Source organism: Geospiza fortis, unplaced genomic scaffold (assembly GCF_000277835.1).
Source record: "Geospiza fortis unplaced genomic scaffold, GeoFor_1.0 scaffold54, whole genome shotgun sequence".
Lineage (NCBI taxonomy): Eukaryota > Metazoa > Chordata > Aves > Passeriformes > Thraupidae > Geospiza > Geospiza fortis.
This window is the reverse complement of record NW_005054301.1, coordinates 14,101,692-14,118,006: the sequence shown is the minus strand read 5'-3', so window position 1 is coordinate 14,118,006 and position 16,315 is coordinate 14,101,692. Positions and strand designations below refer to the sequence as shown.

Genomic DNA, 16,315 nt, shown 5'->3' with positions numbered 1-16,315 from the left:
CCTCCTTTATGTTTTTCTTTTAATTATTGCACTTGATTTTACCTAGAATTGCATCCTGTTCAGATTCAGAAGAGGTATTCTTTTCCCTTTTAAATGCCCACAAATAATTTTAGAAATTGGTAAGGCAATACTTTTGAAGGTCATGCTAAAACAGTGCTGTGAGCAAAGACAGAATTTCTTTCACTGAGTAGCTCTTCCTGGAGCTCCATTTCTGGTTTGCTACTTTGTTCAACCTGGCTGAAAATCATTTCTGCATCATAAGACCTCATAAAAATGCTATGTAGGAGAAGTTTTATGATGAAAACATTTCTGTAGATTGGTAACTAATCTGATTGGTTCAGAAACCTCCTATAACCATAATGGATGGTTTTGTGGGTAGTGTCACATCAAGATAATATCCTTTTAAAAATCAACTTGGGGTCTTTTTACCAAAGTAAGTCATCTTTAGCTGACACAAAGGTTCAGTAACTTGAGGCCAGAGTAGCTTTTTGGATAGAATCTGCCCCTGGAGCTCCTACTGCTTAGCCAGCATGGGGAGCTTGCAGTCCAAGTTCCTCTCAGACATACCCAAGGAGATCCTACCAGCCAGGGCATGATGCTGGGCATTCAAACAGCTGCAGCTGCCAGAACACAGGCACTCCAGAGCACACACCTGTGGACTTTCCTTTCTGTCCTTGTGTGTCATCATGTAAAAAGATCTGCAGATAGATTGTCTTTTTCCTTCAGATGTGGGTAAAGACTTGACTTAAAACTGTGTTGATTCAATGACCTGAGGAGGTTATTCTGAGTTCAAAAGATCCAGCTTTCTCTCTTTTCTCATTGGGACTAGTAAAAAATAAAATTGCCAATAGAAAACAGGGGAAAACTCTTCATACTGGCTAAGTAACTCAGAAACTATTAAAACATTTAGAAATCATTTCAGTCTCATCAGGGGCAAGGTTATATCAAGAGAGAAACAGGTGACAAGTGTGGTAGACCTCAGAGCATTTGTGTCTTTTGGTAGAAAACACAAAGGGCAGCTGGACACATGGGTGTCCTCTATGACTGCTAATCCAAAAGTCTTCCACTCAGCTGCTCCAGGCTTATGTATTCCTGCTGTGGAATGTGCATATGTCGACAGTAACTGGAAAAATTGTTTTCCATTAAGCAAATCCACAGACCTGATTGAGGAAGGCCTCTGGTAATTTGTATGCATAATACAGTCACTTGAATTTCCATTTAAGGCTCTGAAAAACATTTTACTCTAGTCCTAGCAGATACTATCTTCACTCACAGCATACCTATGACAGAGCCATTTATCTGAGCAGACAGCACTTCCCTGCAAATTCCCCCTGTTCAGATCTGACTGTATTAGCTTAGCTAACAACTTTTACTTCACCTAAGAAAAAAAATTGAAGGGATTTTTAAAGGCATTTCCCTGGATGCCATGTTTTAATTTATGTATCTAATCATGAACAGAAGTCTAATGGGAAAGCACGGAAGATAGAAAGTCCATGTGTGTGCTTGTGTGTGTGAGAAAATCTAAATCCATCATTTGCAACTTGTCAGACAACAGCTATAGTGAACAAATTGGAAGATGAGGTATTATTCCAGAAGAGATGAAGGCATCATCACCAAATTGGCTGTAATAGGAAACAGTATGGGAGGACTATTTGAAATTTTGTCAAATTTTTGAATGAAATGCAAAAACACTTCACAGTGAAAAAAACTTTTATAACAAATATTATTTTCTTATTAATTCTAGATAGCTAGAACATTTTAAATAAGAATACTGACAACTGTTCTGCATAATCCAAATAATGTAAAAGAAGACTAAAGAGAAAACATTTTGAAAGGATCTCTTAGCTGACAAATAAAAAATCAGAGCAATCATTCCCAGTTCCAGGTCCCAAGGCAGCCAATGGGTGTTTTACTACTGCTTTCAGTCCTGGAAGTCATTCCTTGGCTCAAGTAAGAGGAAGGAGACCCATTCTCTCAGGGTATGTGTACATCATGCACACGCAGGGCTGCTCCAGTGACCCTCGGGCAGCAGCCCCCAGGCTCGGTGCGGTGCGGCGTCAGCCTGGGGACAGACAGACAGACAGACAGACAGCCCGCGTGTGCCGGCCCCGCTCTGCTCGGGAGGCTGCGCTGCCCCAGCCAGCCCGCAGTGCCGGGGGCTGCAGCCGTGCCGCTCCCCTCTTCTGGCACAGATGAGCTGTAATGCTGCATGGATTGGAGCCGAGGTATCTTAAATATTGACTCATGGTCTGGGTTGGAGATCAGGGCAGACAGTTTCATTCCTCTTGGCACAATGAAAGTCTCTTAAATAAGGGTAAATCTCATCTGTACAGAATAACTTTTTTCAGGGGCCAGCTTAAAAATGAACTCCCTTGGGAACATGATGGTCTCATAAATCTCACTATCTTCTACTCTGAGATCAAGATGATTTCTTCCACCTTCTCCAGCGTCATACAGCAATACAGGATATGCACATATTCTTTAAAAAAAGATTTAAAAAAGCTCATCTGAAACACTAAAACACCCAATTTCTCAACAGTTCTTGTCCTGGGGCATAGAATGAAAAAAAAACAACCCTAATTTCTGATCACAGGCTGTACAGTGCTGAAAGACAGGATGATGTACAGTGAAGACAGAGGTACAAAGGGCAGAGCTGAATTACCTGTTTTTCCAATAGGGCAGGGATTTGGAGGGTCGGGATATCCTTGATCTTCGCTGAAATCCTTCGGTACATTGTCTCCCGTCAGCTCAGCCACGATATTTGGGATATTGCCATACGGACCCAAGTGCTGGAGACCCTCATGAGCACCACCTAGCAAAGACAATTTATGCACAGTCATTCCATGAGATGTAAGTACTTTAGCTGGTGCAAGTAATCTAAACTTCAATTTAAAATATAATATCTCTCTCTCTCTATATATATCATTGTTTTAGAGACAAATCCAAATTTAGATATCAAGTACCTCTTTTAGAAACATAACCATGTGAACTAAATCCACTAACTTAGATAATTAAAAATGAAACTAGGAAACACATATTATTAGTCTTATGATTGTTTTTTTCCTTAACTATGAAAATTTTAGGCAAGAAAATGCAAAAAAATAGACATCATGAAACCTGATATATCTAAAGCCCAATTATTTTCAGTCACTTATACTATTACTGTTAATCATGGCAACTAACAATAGAAGATATTGGCATATGGCAGGAAGACAATGTTAATGATGCTGCAGAAAGAAATACTACCTGCACAGCCTAGAAAGATATTAATAAATTAAGTCCCAAGAGGGGTTAAGGTATTAAGGTCCTTAGGGACCCAGGGCATTCTAGCAAATTTGGTTCTGTACACCTAGAAAAAAATATTTTTAAATGAAACCAATTCTTAAATGTAAATTTGCATTTCCTGTTGTAATGATGAAAAGTGGCGAAGAGTCCCTGTTGTTGATGGGAATTCTTGTTCACATGCCTCCACAGTAGTCAGTGTGTTATAAAGCATCCCAGGCAGTGACTTCACACTTTTACATACAAGATTTTCCCTGTGGGACCCACAGCATCATCACTGCAGGGTTACAGCAGCAGAGTGCAGCAGGTTTTGTAACCCAGTGGCAGAGGACACAACGATGGGCCTGCTGTGCTTGGGCAACTGCACCCAAAACTGCTGTGCTGTGGCTACCCCACACACCTCAGCTGGGTGCCCTGCCTTTGACAAGTAGGGCCTTCCACTGAAGATCTGGGAACCAAGCTCAGACCACTCTCTCTCTATGCCTCTCTACAAATAATTATCTGTCCCAGATCTCTGCTGCATGCCTTACTGGCCGAATGCATCCACAGGCTAAACCCCAGCTGCTTGTGGAGCTTTTTAAAATACTATTGTACACTATTCTTTTGAATTTCTGACATAATACGTTAGTTTCAAGCATGTTCTTTTTCCCTGACAAAGACAGCCACCACACACACTGCAGCAATGGAGATGGTTGTGTGACAGCAAAGGAATATTTTTTTAAGCCCTATATAATGAGGGATAACAGCATACAGTCAACATATAAATTCTACTAACATGAATTGAGAGAAAAAGGAATTTGAACATTTGGAAAATATGAGTTAAAGAGTGAATGCAGACACAACTGCTTGGGTAAATAGCAAAATCACCATAATATCACCAAATAGTCTTATTTAAAATTTATTTATTTTTCATAGATCCAGAAGATGTGAATAAATCCTCTGAACATGAAAGTTGCTCCAAAAGAATCATTCAAGTACTCCCGTCCCAAATTACAAATGAATATTACCAGCCTAAATCATCTTTTATACAGCCAAACATTGTGAGCTAACTTAATCACTTGCAAAAATTGTTAACAGAAGGCACTCAAAAACAAAATTCAGATTTTGTATTCATTTCTACATTTAGAAATGGCAGTTGAGGCAAATTTTGCAAATGACCAGTTGGATATTGGCATTATAGTAAAGCAAATTAGTCTACAAGCACATATATTTCCATTTTATTTGCACAATGGCCTAGCACATCTAATCAATGTGCTAATTTTCCCCCTCAAGTACAAGTCTCTTATTCTGTAATGCAGTGTTGCAGAAAAGATTTACAGATATGTAACAAAACATAAAACTACCCCTATAAAAGATCTCTGTTGTCTGGGAATTTGGGTTGTAGCTGACCACAAGACCTGGTACTAAAAGCAGAACAGCACTATCCCCACTGTGAGCTTTATTATACCTTTAGTCCATAGCCCACACAAAAATCACACTCATAACGCAATAATGCTATGGTGATGAGGTTAAAAAAACTATAACATACATTTAATCTAACATAATTTAATATCATGTCTAATATTTAGCATAAAATACTTCTTTTGTTCTGAGTTCCTTCACATGAAGATTGATTACATGTATGTACTTAAAAGCATCAGGTTATGATTCTGCTGTAAACTACGGAACCACATAATCAATATGTGTTTGAACATCCTGTATACAATGGGGTTCACTATGGGACAATCCATCAGATAGAAGCCTATCTGTGCTTGCATGTGGTGCAGACCTCTTGGCACCAAAGCTCCATCCACAAAGAAAACAGAGGTACTTAGCAGGCTCCAGTGTGCTATATATACATGTAAGTTTAAACCGACTGCCAAGAATTCTCTTGACTGAGTACAAACCAATCTTTTTATATTAATATAAAGGATTGTTTCCTTTAGGTATAAATGTCCAGGATTATTTGAGGATTTTTCCTTTCTTTCCAAAAGAGCTGCAGATAATAGCACCTGCTCTGGTGCCATAATTTAGTACACTTGAGTGATTTAATAGTATCAGCAAAGCTCATTCCTTATAAACTCTGATAAACAGTGCACTCAGCAAAGACTACAATAATAAAAATGAAATGCTATGAATATATGAAGTTGGGGTACTATTACAGTAACTCTCATTAGTTGCATTAGTTTTGGTATTATAACATTACTGATTTAAAGAATCATATTAGGATTAAATACACTGCAGCCACCAAGTCAAAATATTGGAATACAAACATATACAGTCAGCTACAAAAATAGCAGAAGATCAGTTTCTTGAACCTTGAGGCAGAACCTGAAAGAAAAAGACAAGGTAACTCAATACCAAGAAACTTTTCATAATTTCCTATCCAGGGGAATCATGAGAGATATTATTGTCAAATTATGCAAACTTGGACTACCAAAAATCCAGAGTAGTACACACAATACCCTTGTACTGAGAAAGGATGAGCTAGATAAATCTATGCTTTTTTCCATATCTCCTTACTTATATGAACAGGCTTTTCTGTGTCGCATACTATCAAAGAAAACACTCCAAAACAATCAGCTCCCTTTCATGTGCAGGATTTTTGTGAGCATTTATTATTAGGTATTTCACATTCCTACAGGATAAACTAGAGGTTTAGATCTCTTGGGCTAAGATCAGCATTGTCCTAAGTAAGATTTGAATTTCATTTAAAATATATGCATATATGTAGTCATCTAGCACTAGTCTAGAACTGCTGCAGGGTGGTAAACAAAAAAAAAGAACAATTCCTCTACCATTATTATAATTCTGGAAAAGTATTTTATCAGCTGATTTCAGTTACAGATCCTTGGAATGATTACAAGTTTAAAGTGCATACATTTCAGCTCATTTCTTTGTAAGAGCAATAGTGTCCCACCCATGCAGACAACATAACCACTCCATTCTTGGAGGACAAAAAAAAAAAAAGAAAAGAAAAGAAACATGAAAAGCAACTCATTTCTTACAGGTATTGAATATTTCTCTGATCAAACACATCCAATGGAAATGCTGTTAGTCCACTGAAGTTTTAGCTGCTGCTACCCATCTATTGGTAGTGCAAAGCACTGAGAACAAATCTGTGGAGAGCAAGCCTCCATGTCAAACACAAATAGGCAGTGCTGTCCCCCAGCAAAGTCAGTTTAACAAAGTCAATGAGAATGGATTTTCAAGAGTGAAAAATTTTTGCCAAATATTTAAAGAGAAACAAGAGGACAAATCTGCCTTTCAGTCTCATTGAAACCATTTCCCATGTCACAGTGAAGAGAGAGTTTCCCCAATCACAATTTCAGAAAAAGGTAGTCTGGCCAATCTTAGCACAGAGATATGAAATAGGAAGGATCATGAGTATGTGTTGTGAGTAAATAAATCCCAAATCCCAAGTTAAAGCCCTTTACTTAGCAAGTCATACTAGGTGCCTCAGAGTGCCCAAGCCCCTCACAGATTCACAGGGGGATCTCCCTGAGCAAAAATCACATCTCTTATCTCAACCTGTACAAACTCCAAGCACACATGAGCTGCAAGAGAAGCCTGATATAGCTTTTCTCATTTGCCCAAGGTTCCCAAGGGAGAAAATGCATATTAATCAGATGTAATACCATACTTCCTACTTTGCAAAATCTTTTGTTAATCTGGACTATTTGTTCTTATCACAAAAAAAAACCCTTCAAGATTGTTTACAATGTCTCCTCAACACATCAGAAATACATCTTTTTTCCTTTTTCCTATGGGAAATGACAGCTTCCCATACTATCCTGCACTTTCATCCCCAGTCACCTTGCTGTATGTACATTTGTTGTCACTGTCACATTCAAAAGGAACATCTCCCTTGTGGAAGGCAGGTTTGACAGAATGCTTCCCAGTGCTCTTACATGTTAAACTGGGACACCATCCACAAACTTGCTTTTTCTTTTCTTTTATTATCTGCAGGACTATCATCATGTAAACTCTCAAAAGATCCTGAATGCAGAAAATGCATTTACATTTTCCTTACCCTTGCTAACACTTCAAAGGGCTTTAAAGCCCCAATGCTGTAATTATAATTCTGCTAGCTTCATCCTAGAGAGTCCTATCCTGCTTGCTGAAATTGATTAAGCAAAGGAAGTGAGAAGAACTGAAAAAATTATAAATGATCACATTTTGTCTATTCCACAGAAGCTGCTAAATAAGAGAATAAGGAAGGAGAAAAAGCATAGGAGAACAAAGAATGGAAAAATGCAAACCTAGCCAACTTCCTTAACCATTCAAGAGCATGCCTCGAGAAACACAAAAACACTACAGCTATACATGCTCAGGCATTTCAGACTTGGCTTGTCTTCTCCTTAATGACACAAAGTTTCTTAAAACTATAAAGACTAATTTTCTATTTCTCTGCAGAGGGGCAATTTTTTCTAAAGCCTTAAGCACACAAATCGTACAATTACTGACCTTGCTTTCAGCAAAGAATTCAGTTTTATCCAATATTTTAATTACAAACAGTACAAATATTTAACATATTAAAGGCTCTCATTGTGAAATAGTTAGGACCAAAATAATGCCCATGCCTCTCACAATAAATTTATAACAGTAGCTTATATGTCATTATTATTCAAATTGTATACACCACAAAAAAAATCCAGCAGCCACTTGCTGACAAAGCAAAAAAAAGAAAACTGTTATGCCTGCCTTGGTTGAACAGTCCTCTGATGGACTACATTAACTTGTCCTTCAGCTAAGCAGTGGCTTTTGCACTTCAGCACGTGAATAAGCTGACACACAGTGTCACACACACAGTGCACTGTGCAGCACACAGACAGGGGCCCCTCTGCCACCCTGCCTTGCAGCCACCACACACCAGCAGAGTGAAAAAAAATGAAACAAAGCCAGCAAACTGCACCCTCCTGTCACTGCCACAGCACAACCTCACTACTGACCACGCGTGCAGCACGTGGTTCTGGGAAACAGAGCAGTGAAAGGAAAACAGTGACCTCCTTTATCCCATGAGGGATGGGACTTTACTTCAATCCTATAAATGTAAATGTGCCAGTGAAAGACTGTAACACTTTATTCACTTGACACCAGCCACACAAGAAGTCCAAATGCTCCATCAGTGTCAACATATTCAGAGAAAAAGACTCTTTTCACTCCTGTAATGTGAAGCCTGGATGCACCAGAAGCATCCAGAACATCCATGGTTTTGTCTCTACTGCACCACTGCACTTCACAACATTTTCACATTCATTTCCCCATTCATATTCATTCCATTCCATTCCATTTCCCATGCTGATGGCTCAAAGTCCCAGCTGGTTCAACAGCAGGTTTAAAACCTTCCCATGCCTGTCTGCCAGCTGCTACAAGGCAGATTTCCCAATGCCCCAAACATCCTCCTTGTGAGCATTCCCAGCGCAGAGCTGGAAGGCTCCAGCCTGTGCCCTGGTGAGCCAGTATTAGCCCAAAACTCCAAAAGCAGAGGCCTTGCCATGCAAAGCCACCCCAGTCAAGATGAGGCTTCTTTTGCGCTTGGATAAAAGCACTGGCACACAACGAAGATGCAATGGAGTGGGGAGATGAAGAGCCCTGGCAGGTAAGACCAGGCCCAGTGCTGCTCTTTGCTGCTGCAGAAAGGTCTCAGATCAGCTGACCTGATGTACTAAAGCACCCCAAGGGGAAGGACCAGCTTCTGCAGCTGACAACATTCTTCTGCTCATTCATGCCTTCAGCTGAGCACTGCTGGGATTCTTCTTCTCATTCATCCCTACTGCTGAGTGCACACACCATGGCAAGCACAGGGAGAAGAGCTCTGGAAACCTTTGGAGAGTGCCAGAGATCCTATCTCCTGGCACAACACCAAAATCAAGAAGAGTAAGAGACTCCTCTTCTCTAGATTTCTAAAATATCTCTTCATAGAACCAACTAAACTGAAAAGTATTTTCTTACTGCAAGTAAATATAAAATTCAGGTGGGAGCATGGGAAATGCAGCTGATTTTGAGAAAAAATGCAGAAAGGTATAAATCCTGGCATGCTCACAGAATCACAGAACATGTAGAGTTGGAAGGGACACACAGGGATCATCAAGTCCAACTCCTCACTCTGCACAGCACCATCCCCAGGAGTCACACCCAGTGCCTGAGTGCATTGTTCAGAAGCTTCTGGAACTCTGTCAGGTTTGGGGCTGTGACCACTTCCCTGGGGAATCTGTTCCAGTGCCCAGCCTCCTTCTCAGTGAAGAACCTTTCCCTAATATCCAGCCTATTGACAATTACCATTACCTTGGGCCCTGACTGCTCACCACAGAGAAGAGATCAGTGCCTGTCCCTCCTCTTCCCCTCATGAGGAAGGTGTAACTGCAGTGAGCTCTCCCCTCAGTCTCCTCATGAGAGACAAGCAGAGAAAAAAAAATCTTTAAAAACAAGAGCTCATCATAATTTGGTCAACCTTCACTGACAGACTTTTTAAAATACTTTGGGACCATATTCCAATGCTAGATGGAATTTTATGGATTCATATTAAATGTCTCTATATCTTCTGCCAATAGTAGAAAATACAGTTACTATGAAGCATCAGACAATACAGAAGCTATCCCTCTCCTCTTCAGGTTTCTTACCTCTCCTACCCTCTACTAACATGTACAAAAAAATAATTGTGGCTACAAATCCCATTCTAATTGATTAATTATGTTTAGGTAGATGACAAGCTACTTAACTCTAAATCCCTAGAGACCTGCCATCTTTCCTTCCCAGAAGCTGCTTGAGATGGGACTCATTCTCCTGTGGTGGCATCTTTTGAAGATGACTTTATGCCTAGCAGCAGTAGTCTGTACCACATAACAGGGGTTAGTGGGAGGTTTTAAGAGTTGGAGTCACTTTATCTTCTTGGTTCCTCCGCAGAGGAATGTGATGCCTGCACATTCTCCTGAAATCACAAGAGGAGGATATTTCAAGAAAAGGTTTCAAAGCCTCAAATCTAAATGGGTTCCTCAATCAGATCCACCTGCAAATAACAGATCTAGAGAGAAATGGGGATTAATACTCTTTTCTTCTTTTGTTCTCCATTGACTGACTTCTCTGACAAGCACATTAGATTTGAGAATTTCCCCTGCATGTTCCCAGCCACACTGAGAACACAGGAGTAGCACCTGCACCTCTCCTGCAGCTCTGGGGCATCAAGCAAGGGCAGCTGCCAAAGTTCAGCCATGGCAGAGCTCATGGTGCTAACACCCACTGCCCTTGCTGGATCCTGCCCTTGCTCCTCAAGAGGGAAAGCTGGGAAACACACTGAGGTAACCTGGGGTGACCTCCTGGCAGCAGCACAAACACCAGCTTGGCTTTCTTATTCACTGCTGCTCATGGCTTATAAATTCATATGGAGTCAAGGATATTACAGGCTAAATGTCAAAGATTTTTCGTTAATAAAGTCACACCCCCTCATCATTTTTCTGTTTGTGGAGTTAGATGTACAAACATTTTATGTGCAGTTTCTTCACAGACCTGTGCCATATCACTCAGATAAAGAAAATTCACTGCAAGCCACTGCTGTCATTTGGCACCATCATTAGCTTTTAAATTCTGAAATTAGTATTCTAAGACACCTCTCTTATGACATGCATCACTGCCTGATACTCAAATTCTGGTTACATTACAATTTTTGAATAAAATGCAAAGAAAATAGGTATTTTTAGTCAAATCTATGCAAATCTAGGTATTTACACATTGTTGTGTAAAAAACTGTAAGTTTGCCACTTCCATTTCTTCTTAAAAATTTGACATGTCCATATGAAATTTTGTAATAATATTTTATGGGCTATTTAGATTTAAAAAAAAAAAAAAAACAAAACCAAAAACCACACACACAAACCAAAACCCATAACAACAAACAAATCAGCCTTTCTGGCTGTGGGAGGTCTGCCCCAGCTCAGCCCTGTGCAGCTGCCCCCTCATTCCAGCACTGCTCCCCCCGGATGCTGGCACAGGCTCTGGCACAAGGCACATAAACTGCAGCAAAGAGCTGTAGCCATCACACTGCTGGGTTTGCTGAGCCCCAGATATTGTACAATTACTACTTGTTGTCACCCAAGGAAGTCCAAATATATTGGGGCATAAGCACAGCACACATTAACCTGAAAGTGAATGAGTGCAAAGATCATTTCTGCACTGGTTTCATGAGGGAATTTATCAGCAAAGTTTTTGTAACTTTCTAAAACAAGGATTTTACTGTTCTTGTAGGAAACAAGTACCTGTCTTGTAGGACAGGACAGACAGCAAAGTAATACTCTTATTTACTAATAAGAAAACCTTTACTTGTCTTATTAGTAAAATGCAAACAGAATAGACACTATTAACATGCATGAGTAATCTGCATAATTTTACGGACAGTAGGCTTTCTGTAGAGTGATATTTGTACAAGGGCTGTGCTGACAAGCCATTGATTACCAGTTGTTAGTAGACATATTTGCATCATGTTCCAGACTCTCTTGAATTTTATCATCTCAATCTGACAAACAGTAATTACATTTTTCTAAAATAATAAATGTACTCATTTCCTTTCAAAATAATCAAATAAACCCCAGCCTGTTTCCAGTAGCTATGAGGAGTCTCTGCAGGAGAATCAAAAGCCTCCCTGAGAGGCATTGTATTTTTAAAATTTCCTTATACCTGCAAACAATCACAATTTCAGAGACATCATTTAATGCAGCCACTGAAGTTGACAGCATTATGCCTCTTCTGCAGACTGAAGACTTCAGGCTGTGGGCTGTCATGCCAGCACCTTTACCAACAATCATTCTGTTTGGGTGGTTTTAAGAAATAAAAACAACTAAATCAAACACAAACAAACAAACCACAAAAGAGGCTTTCTGTTGTACTGAATTTATGGTAGGCAATGATATTTGCAAAAGCAGAATGGGACTTCCCATTTCCAATTATGAAGTGCTATAAACTGCTCAAGATGAGCTACTGGTGCCCCCATGTGTTTAAGTGAGATTTTTACTGTTGTCCTATGCAGGGTGTAATAGGTGAAATTTATATTATATGCTTATTCCCTTCCAGTCCTCAGAAAAAAAAGGAAAACAACTGAAAACCAAACAATAACAAAAAACCAAAGAAACAAACAAAAAAACCAAAACCCCAAAACCTTAAATATTGGCACAAAATTGTAAGCATGCAAGGAAAGAAAAAAAAAGTGTGGTCTCTTACTTCATAAATGCCCTACCAGACAGAAAAATTAACTTCTGTGTTTTTTGAAATGTTGAATGCATTTCTTTATTTTATTATTTTGTTCTCTTTTAACATAGATGCAGCCCCTTTCTTATCTGTAGAAGCCCTGAATATAGCCCAGTAAGGCTTGCATACTATTTTAGTGATAAGCTGAGCAGTAAGTACAGAAACACAGCTACTCATTAAAAATTCCTATTTTGATTTTCTATGTTTTCCAGTATTTTTTATAGATGCTGCTAAGTGACCCCAGTATAAATTTCTGATAAGATGAATTGACAAGGAGAGTGAATCTTATGAGAGAAATTAAACTAGTTAATACGAGCTTATTTCTTTTTGGAATCAGGGGATATACAGCAAGAGAAATGTATTCAGCGGGCAGCAAAACAGAGCTGTTCCCAAGACACCACTTTCAGGTACTAAAACCATTTCCCCTTGACTCTTATGGTGCAGGACCTGTTTGGCTCCTGCCACGCTGCTGTGCCATGCACCATCTGCTGGCTCAGGAGCACAGGGAACCAGCCAGCAGAGTCCCACTGCCGGCACATGCCTGTCCTGTTCCACTTCCCCAGCAGAGCCCGAGCAAAGGGAGAGAGCTCACGCTGCCTCCGCACCTCCCTGAACCCCACAGTCATTTCCCACTACGCTAAACTTTCTATCAGGCGTTTTCTAGACACCACTCCTATTTTAGCAGCCTGACCTGAAGTAACAAAAGTAACAGTAAATTGACAAATGCAAAGTTTAAAGATTAAAAAAGAGAAGATTTAAAAAAAGATTTAAAGAAGATTTTTAAAAGGTTTTAAAAGAAGATTTAAAGATAATATTTTAAAAAGCTACGTGTTTATAATTTCAACTTAAGAAAAGGCAGAAATTTCTTTCAAGTAACAGCTGTAATATTTTTTTTTTATCCATCAACAAGAAATCTGCATTTTTTTTTAAATCTGTCAACTGGAAAACTATCTGATCACTTCAAGAAGAGAGCATATGCTACTAAATGTATTTTCTGAAGAGTGTCCTTTTTTTGAGTTTTGCTTTTACAGAAATTTTTTAATACCTGGTTAAATATCCATGGGAGGCTTGAAAAAAAATAAGAGTCATCCTCATCTGAGCAAGAGGGGAAAGTTAAACATGATAAAGCTACTGGATTTATCACCTTCCAGTTTTACTCTATGACATACACAGATGGATTTTTAATTAAAAAAGAAAAAGGAGAGACAGAAAACATTTGTCCAACCTGCTGTTTGTGGAAGACTGTACAGATGACTGGAAACCCAGCATTACTTCAATCTCACAAACACTAGAAAACTTTTGATACTTATACAAAGAGATGCATCATCTGATTTTGCTACCACTGTAATTAGAAAGTAACATCAAACAGATGAGATTAAATATTTGCCAGAGATTCAGATTTGCTTATATTTTCTAAGGTTTCTCTTTTTAAAAAATGTCTAGGGAAAAAAGGCAAATAGAAATTAAAATTACTCACTTCTACCATCCGTCCCAATTTCTCTATGTGTGAACATTCATAAAGGAGAGAAGGTACAGACCAAATCATGCTCTTTAAACTTAGTCTCTGTTATTTAAATTTGCAGAAAAATGTGTGTCCATCAAAGTTTCTTTGAAAAAAAAATATTTAGGTCTGCAATTATCTGGTAGAAATTACCTGCCTATTCAGCTTTAATCCTCTCCTCAGCCTCATTAAAGCAATTGTATCTGTTTGGTTAGGACAGCCTGTAGATCAGAATGAGGATAAAATAGAGAACAGAGACTTAGGAACTGTGGAGTCTTACTGCACTGTCAGACTGATTTAATTCTGAGAGGAAGGTTGGGGGCTTCTGCCCTGTTTTGATATTCACATATAAACAATAATATCTGGAGTTTCATACCTTCAACCTCTTGCTGTCATGACAAAATAAAAATTGGTTTGTTCTGTTAAAATGGCAACACACTGAATCATTATCCCAACATCCTAACATTTGAGCCAGATATTTCCAATTATTTACATAGCCATAAAAGACTGATTCCAAGGAAAACTTACACAGTGTGAGATCAGAGGTACTGGCCAAAAAAAATAAAGCTGAGCCCAGAGCATTGATCCCTGCATCATGGTTTTGAGGTGCTACTAGTGGACACAGGGAGAGGAGCACCTCCAGTATAAGGTTTATCCCGTTATCTCACATGGCACCACAAACACTTGATCTCCTCTGGTTTGCAAATGTTTCTAAAAATCCATGGAATTTGGACTCTAGAGATAATATTTGTTTCATTAAAAAAATATATGTAATATACGTATACATAATATTCAATAATATTCAGGAATAATTTAGCAAACCAATTGTTTTGAGGCATTAGAGATCAGACAATGCCAAGACAACATAACTTTTTCTGCAAAGCCTGTACATTAAAAAACCTCACTACTTCTGCCAAAAGCATTACATTAAGGAAGGCATAAGATGGGTGGTGATTCTAAAACAAAGATCAAGCAACAACATGGTGAAGACATCTATGACTTTAAGCTCAGGATATTCTTTCTGTATCTATACAAAAACATTAATTATTACCAAAGCATACTAAAAAATTAATCATAACTCAAAATAGAAATTAACTACCTTCAATGCTCTGTGGACCAACAAGATTCGTAGCCTGGTGTGCTGGATATTCTACCCGGGGTCTGGCAATGCCCAGTTGCTCCATAACCCCATGGAGGAGCCTCTGAATATCTGCTTCAGTAACCCTGTCAGGTGTCCTGGGGCTGTGGCTAAAAGCTGAAGCCAATCCAAATGCCAGCAGAAATACCATGTTGCAAAGCAAGGTAGATACCATAGTGCCAGCCACTTTCATCCTGTCAAAAAGAAAGGAGTTTGATTATAAATTATAGTAGGGGAGAAAAGGTCCAATACATGTGGTGGAAATAACACCTGATCCTACTATTGGACTTTACAGTTTACTACCACAGGTTCTAGGGCACTCCAGCCAGCTGGAAACTGGGTGGGGGGAGCCAGAGAGGGAATAGGGTAGATATGTTCTTCTCTTCTAAAAGAAATATTAAGCAGCAACCTGCAATATCAATTTGCTGATTTGCATTTTCCCATAACATTAATTAACAGTCATTGCTAACAAAACGAATCTACTTTTTCATTTGACAAGAATACATCATCCACTCCCCCATCCACCCCTCCACCCCCTCCATGTTTACTATGCTATTTATAAAGCTCTGGTCTAAAAGCCAAGAACTCTTCATTCCAGGAATTGTGTTTTCCAGGCTCTATTCTTTCATTGCCTGGAAAATCAATAATAAGAGACTGCCGAACAACCTGGATGTATTTTGTTTGCACCTTAAGACAAAAGGCTTCCGATGTCGTATGCACCGTGTTTCCCAGCTGAAGCAAATAGGTTTGTTTCCTTGAATCTCTCGTCACTAAGTGGCAGCACAGTGTAGTTTAATTAGGGGGAAAAACAAAAAAACAAACAAAAAAACCCCACAACAAGCAAGTACTGCTTACTGTCCTCTGATAGGCTGAATTTTAAACAGAATGCTTGTTTTCTTAAAGCTCCTTTCTCCGTCACATCAAAGTCTAACTGAAATGCATCACTTCCAGTCCCCTGGATAAACAAACCCCCCGAGTTCCCCTTTTATTCCTTAACACACGCACAGCTGCCTGATTTCTTCACGCCAGACGTTTAAAGACGCTCCAGTGCTCCAGCCTCCGGCGCAAGGCACCTGGAAACGTGCAAAAATGGCTGAAAACCCCAAAGCTGGGAATATTCCCCGCTACGCCTGTGCGCGGCTCCCCCGCCGCACCACGCTCCTACCGCAGCCCTCCCG

General features: G+C 39.4%; 1 protein-coding gene across 3 annotated transcripts in view; it reads right to left on the bottom strand.

The window, feature by feature from the left end:
* Positions 1-16,286, bottom strand: part of SCG5 (secretogranin V) — a 28,033-nt gene extending 11,747 nt beyond the window's left edge. For 2 of the 3 annotated variants that reach the window (XM_031065974.1, XM_031065976.1), the window contains exons 1-3: positions 16,143-16,286; positions 15,099-15,331; positions 2,663-2,812 (exon numbers count right to left, since the gene is read on the bottom strand). In XM_031065974.1, the coding sequence (XP_030921834.1) occupies positions 2,663-2,812; positions 15,099-15,330 (382 nt within the window). In that variant the 5' untranslated portion in view covers position 15,331; positions 16,143-16,286. Of the gene's footprint in view, positions 1-2,662; positions 2,813-15,098; positions 15,332-15,824; positions 15,843-16,142 lie in introns of those variants that run through there. The other variant, XM_031065975.1, reaches the window with a different exon arrangement.
* Positions 16,287-16,315: the final 29 nt, after the last annotated feature.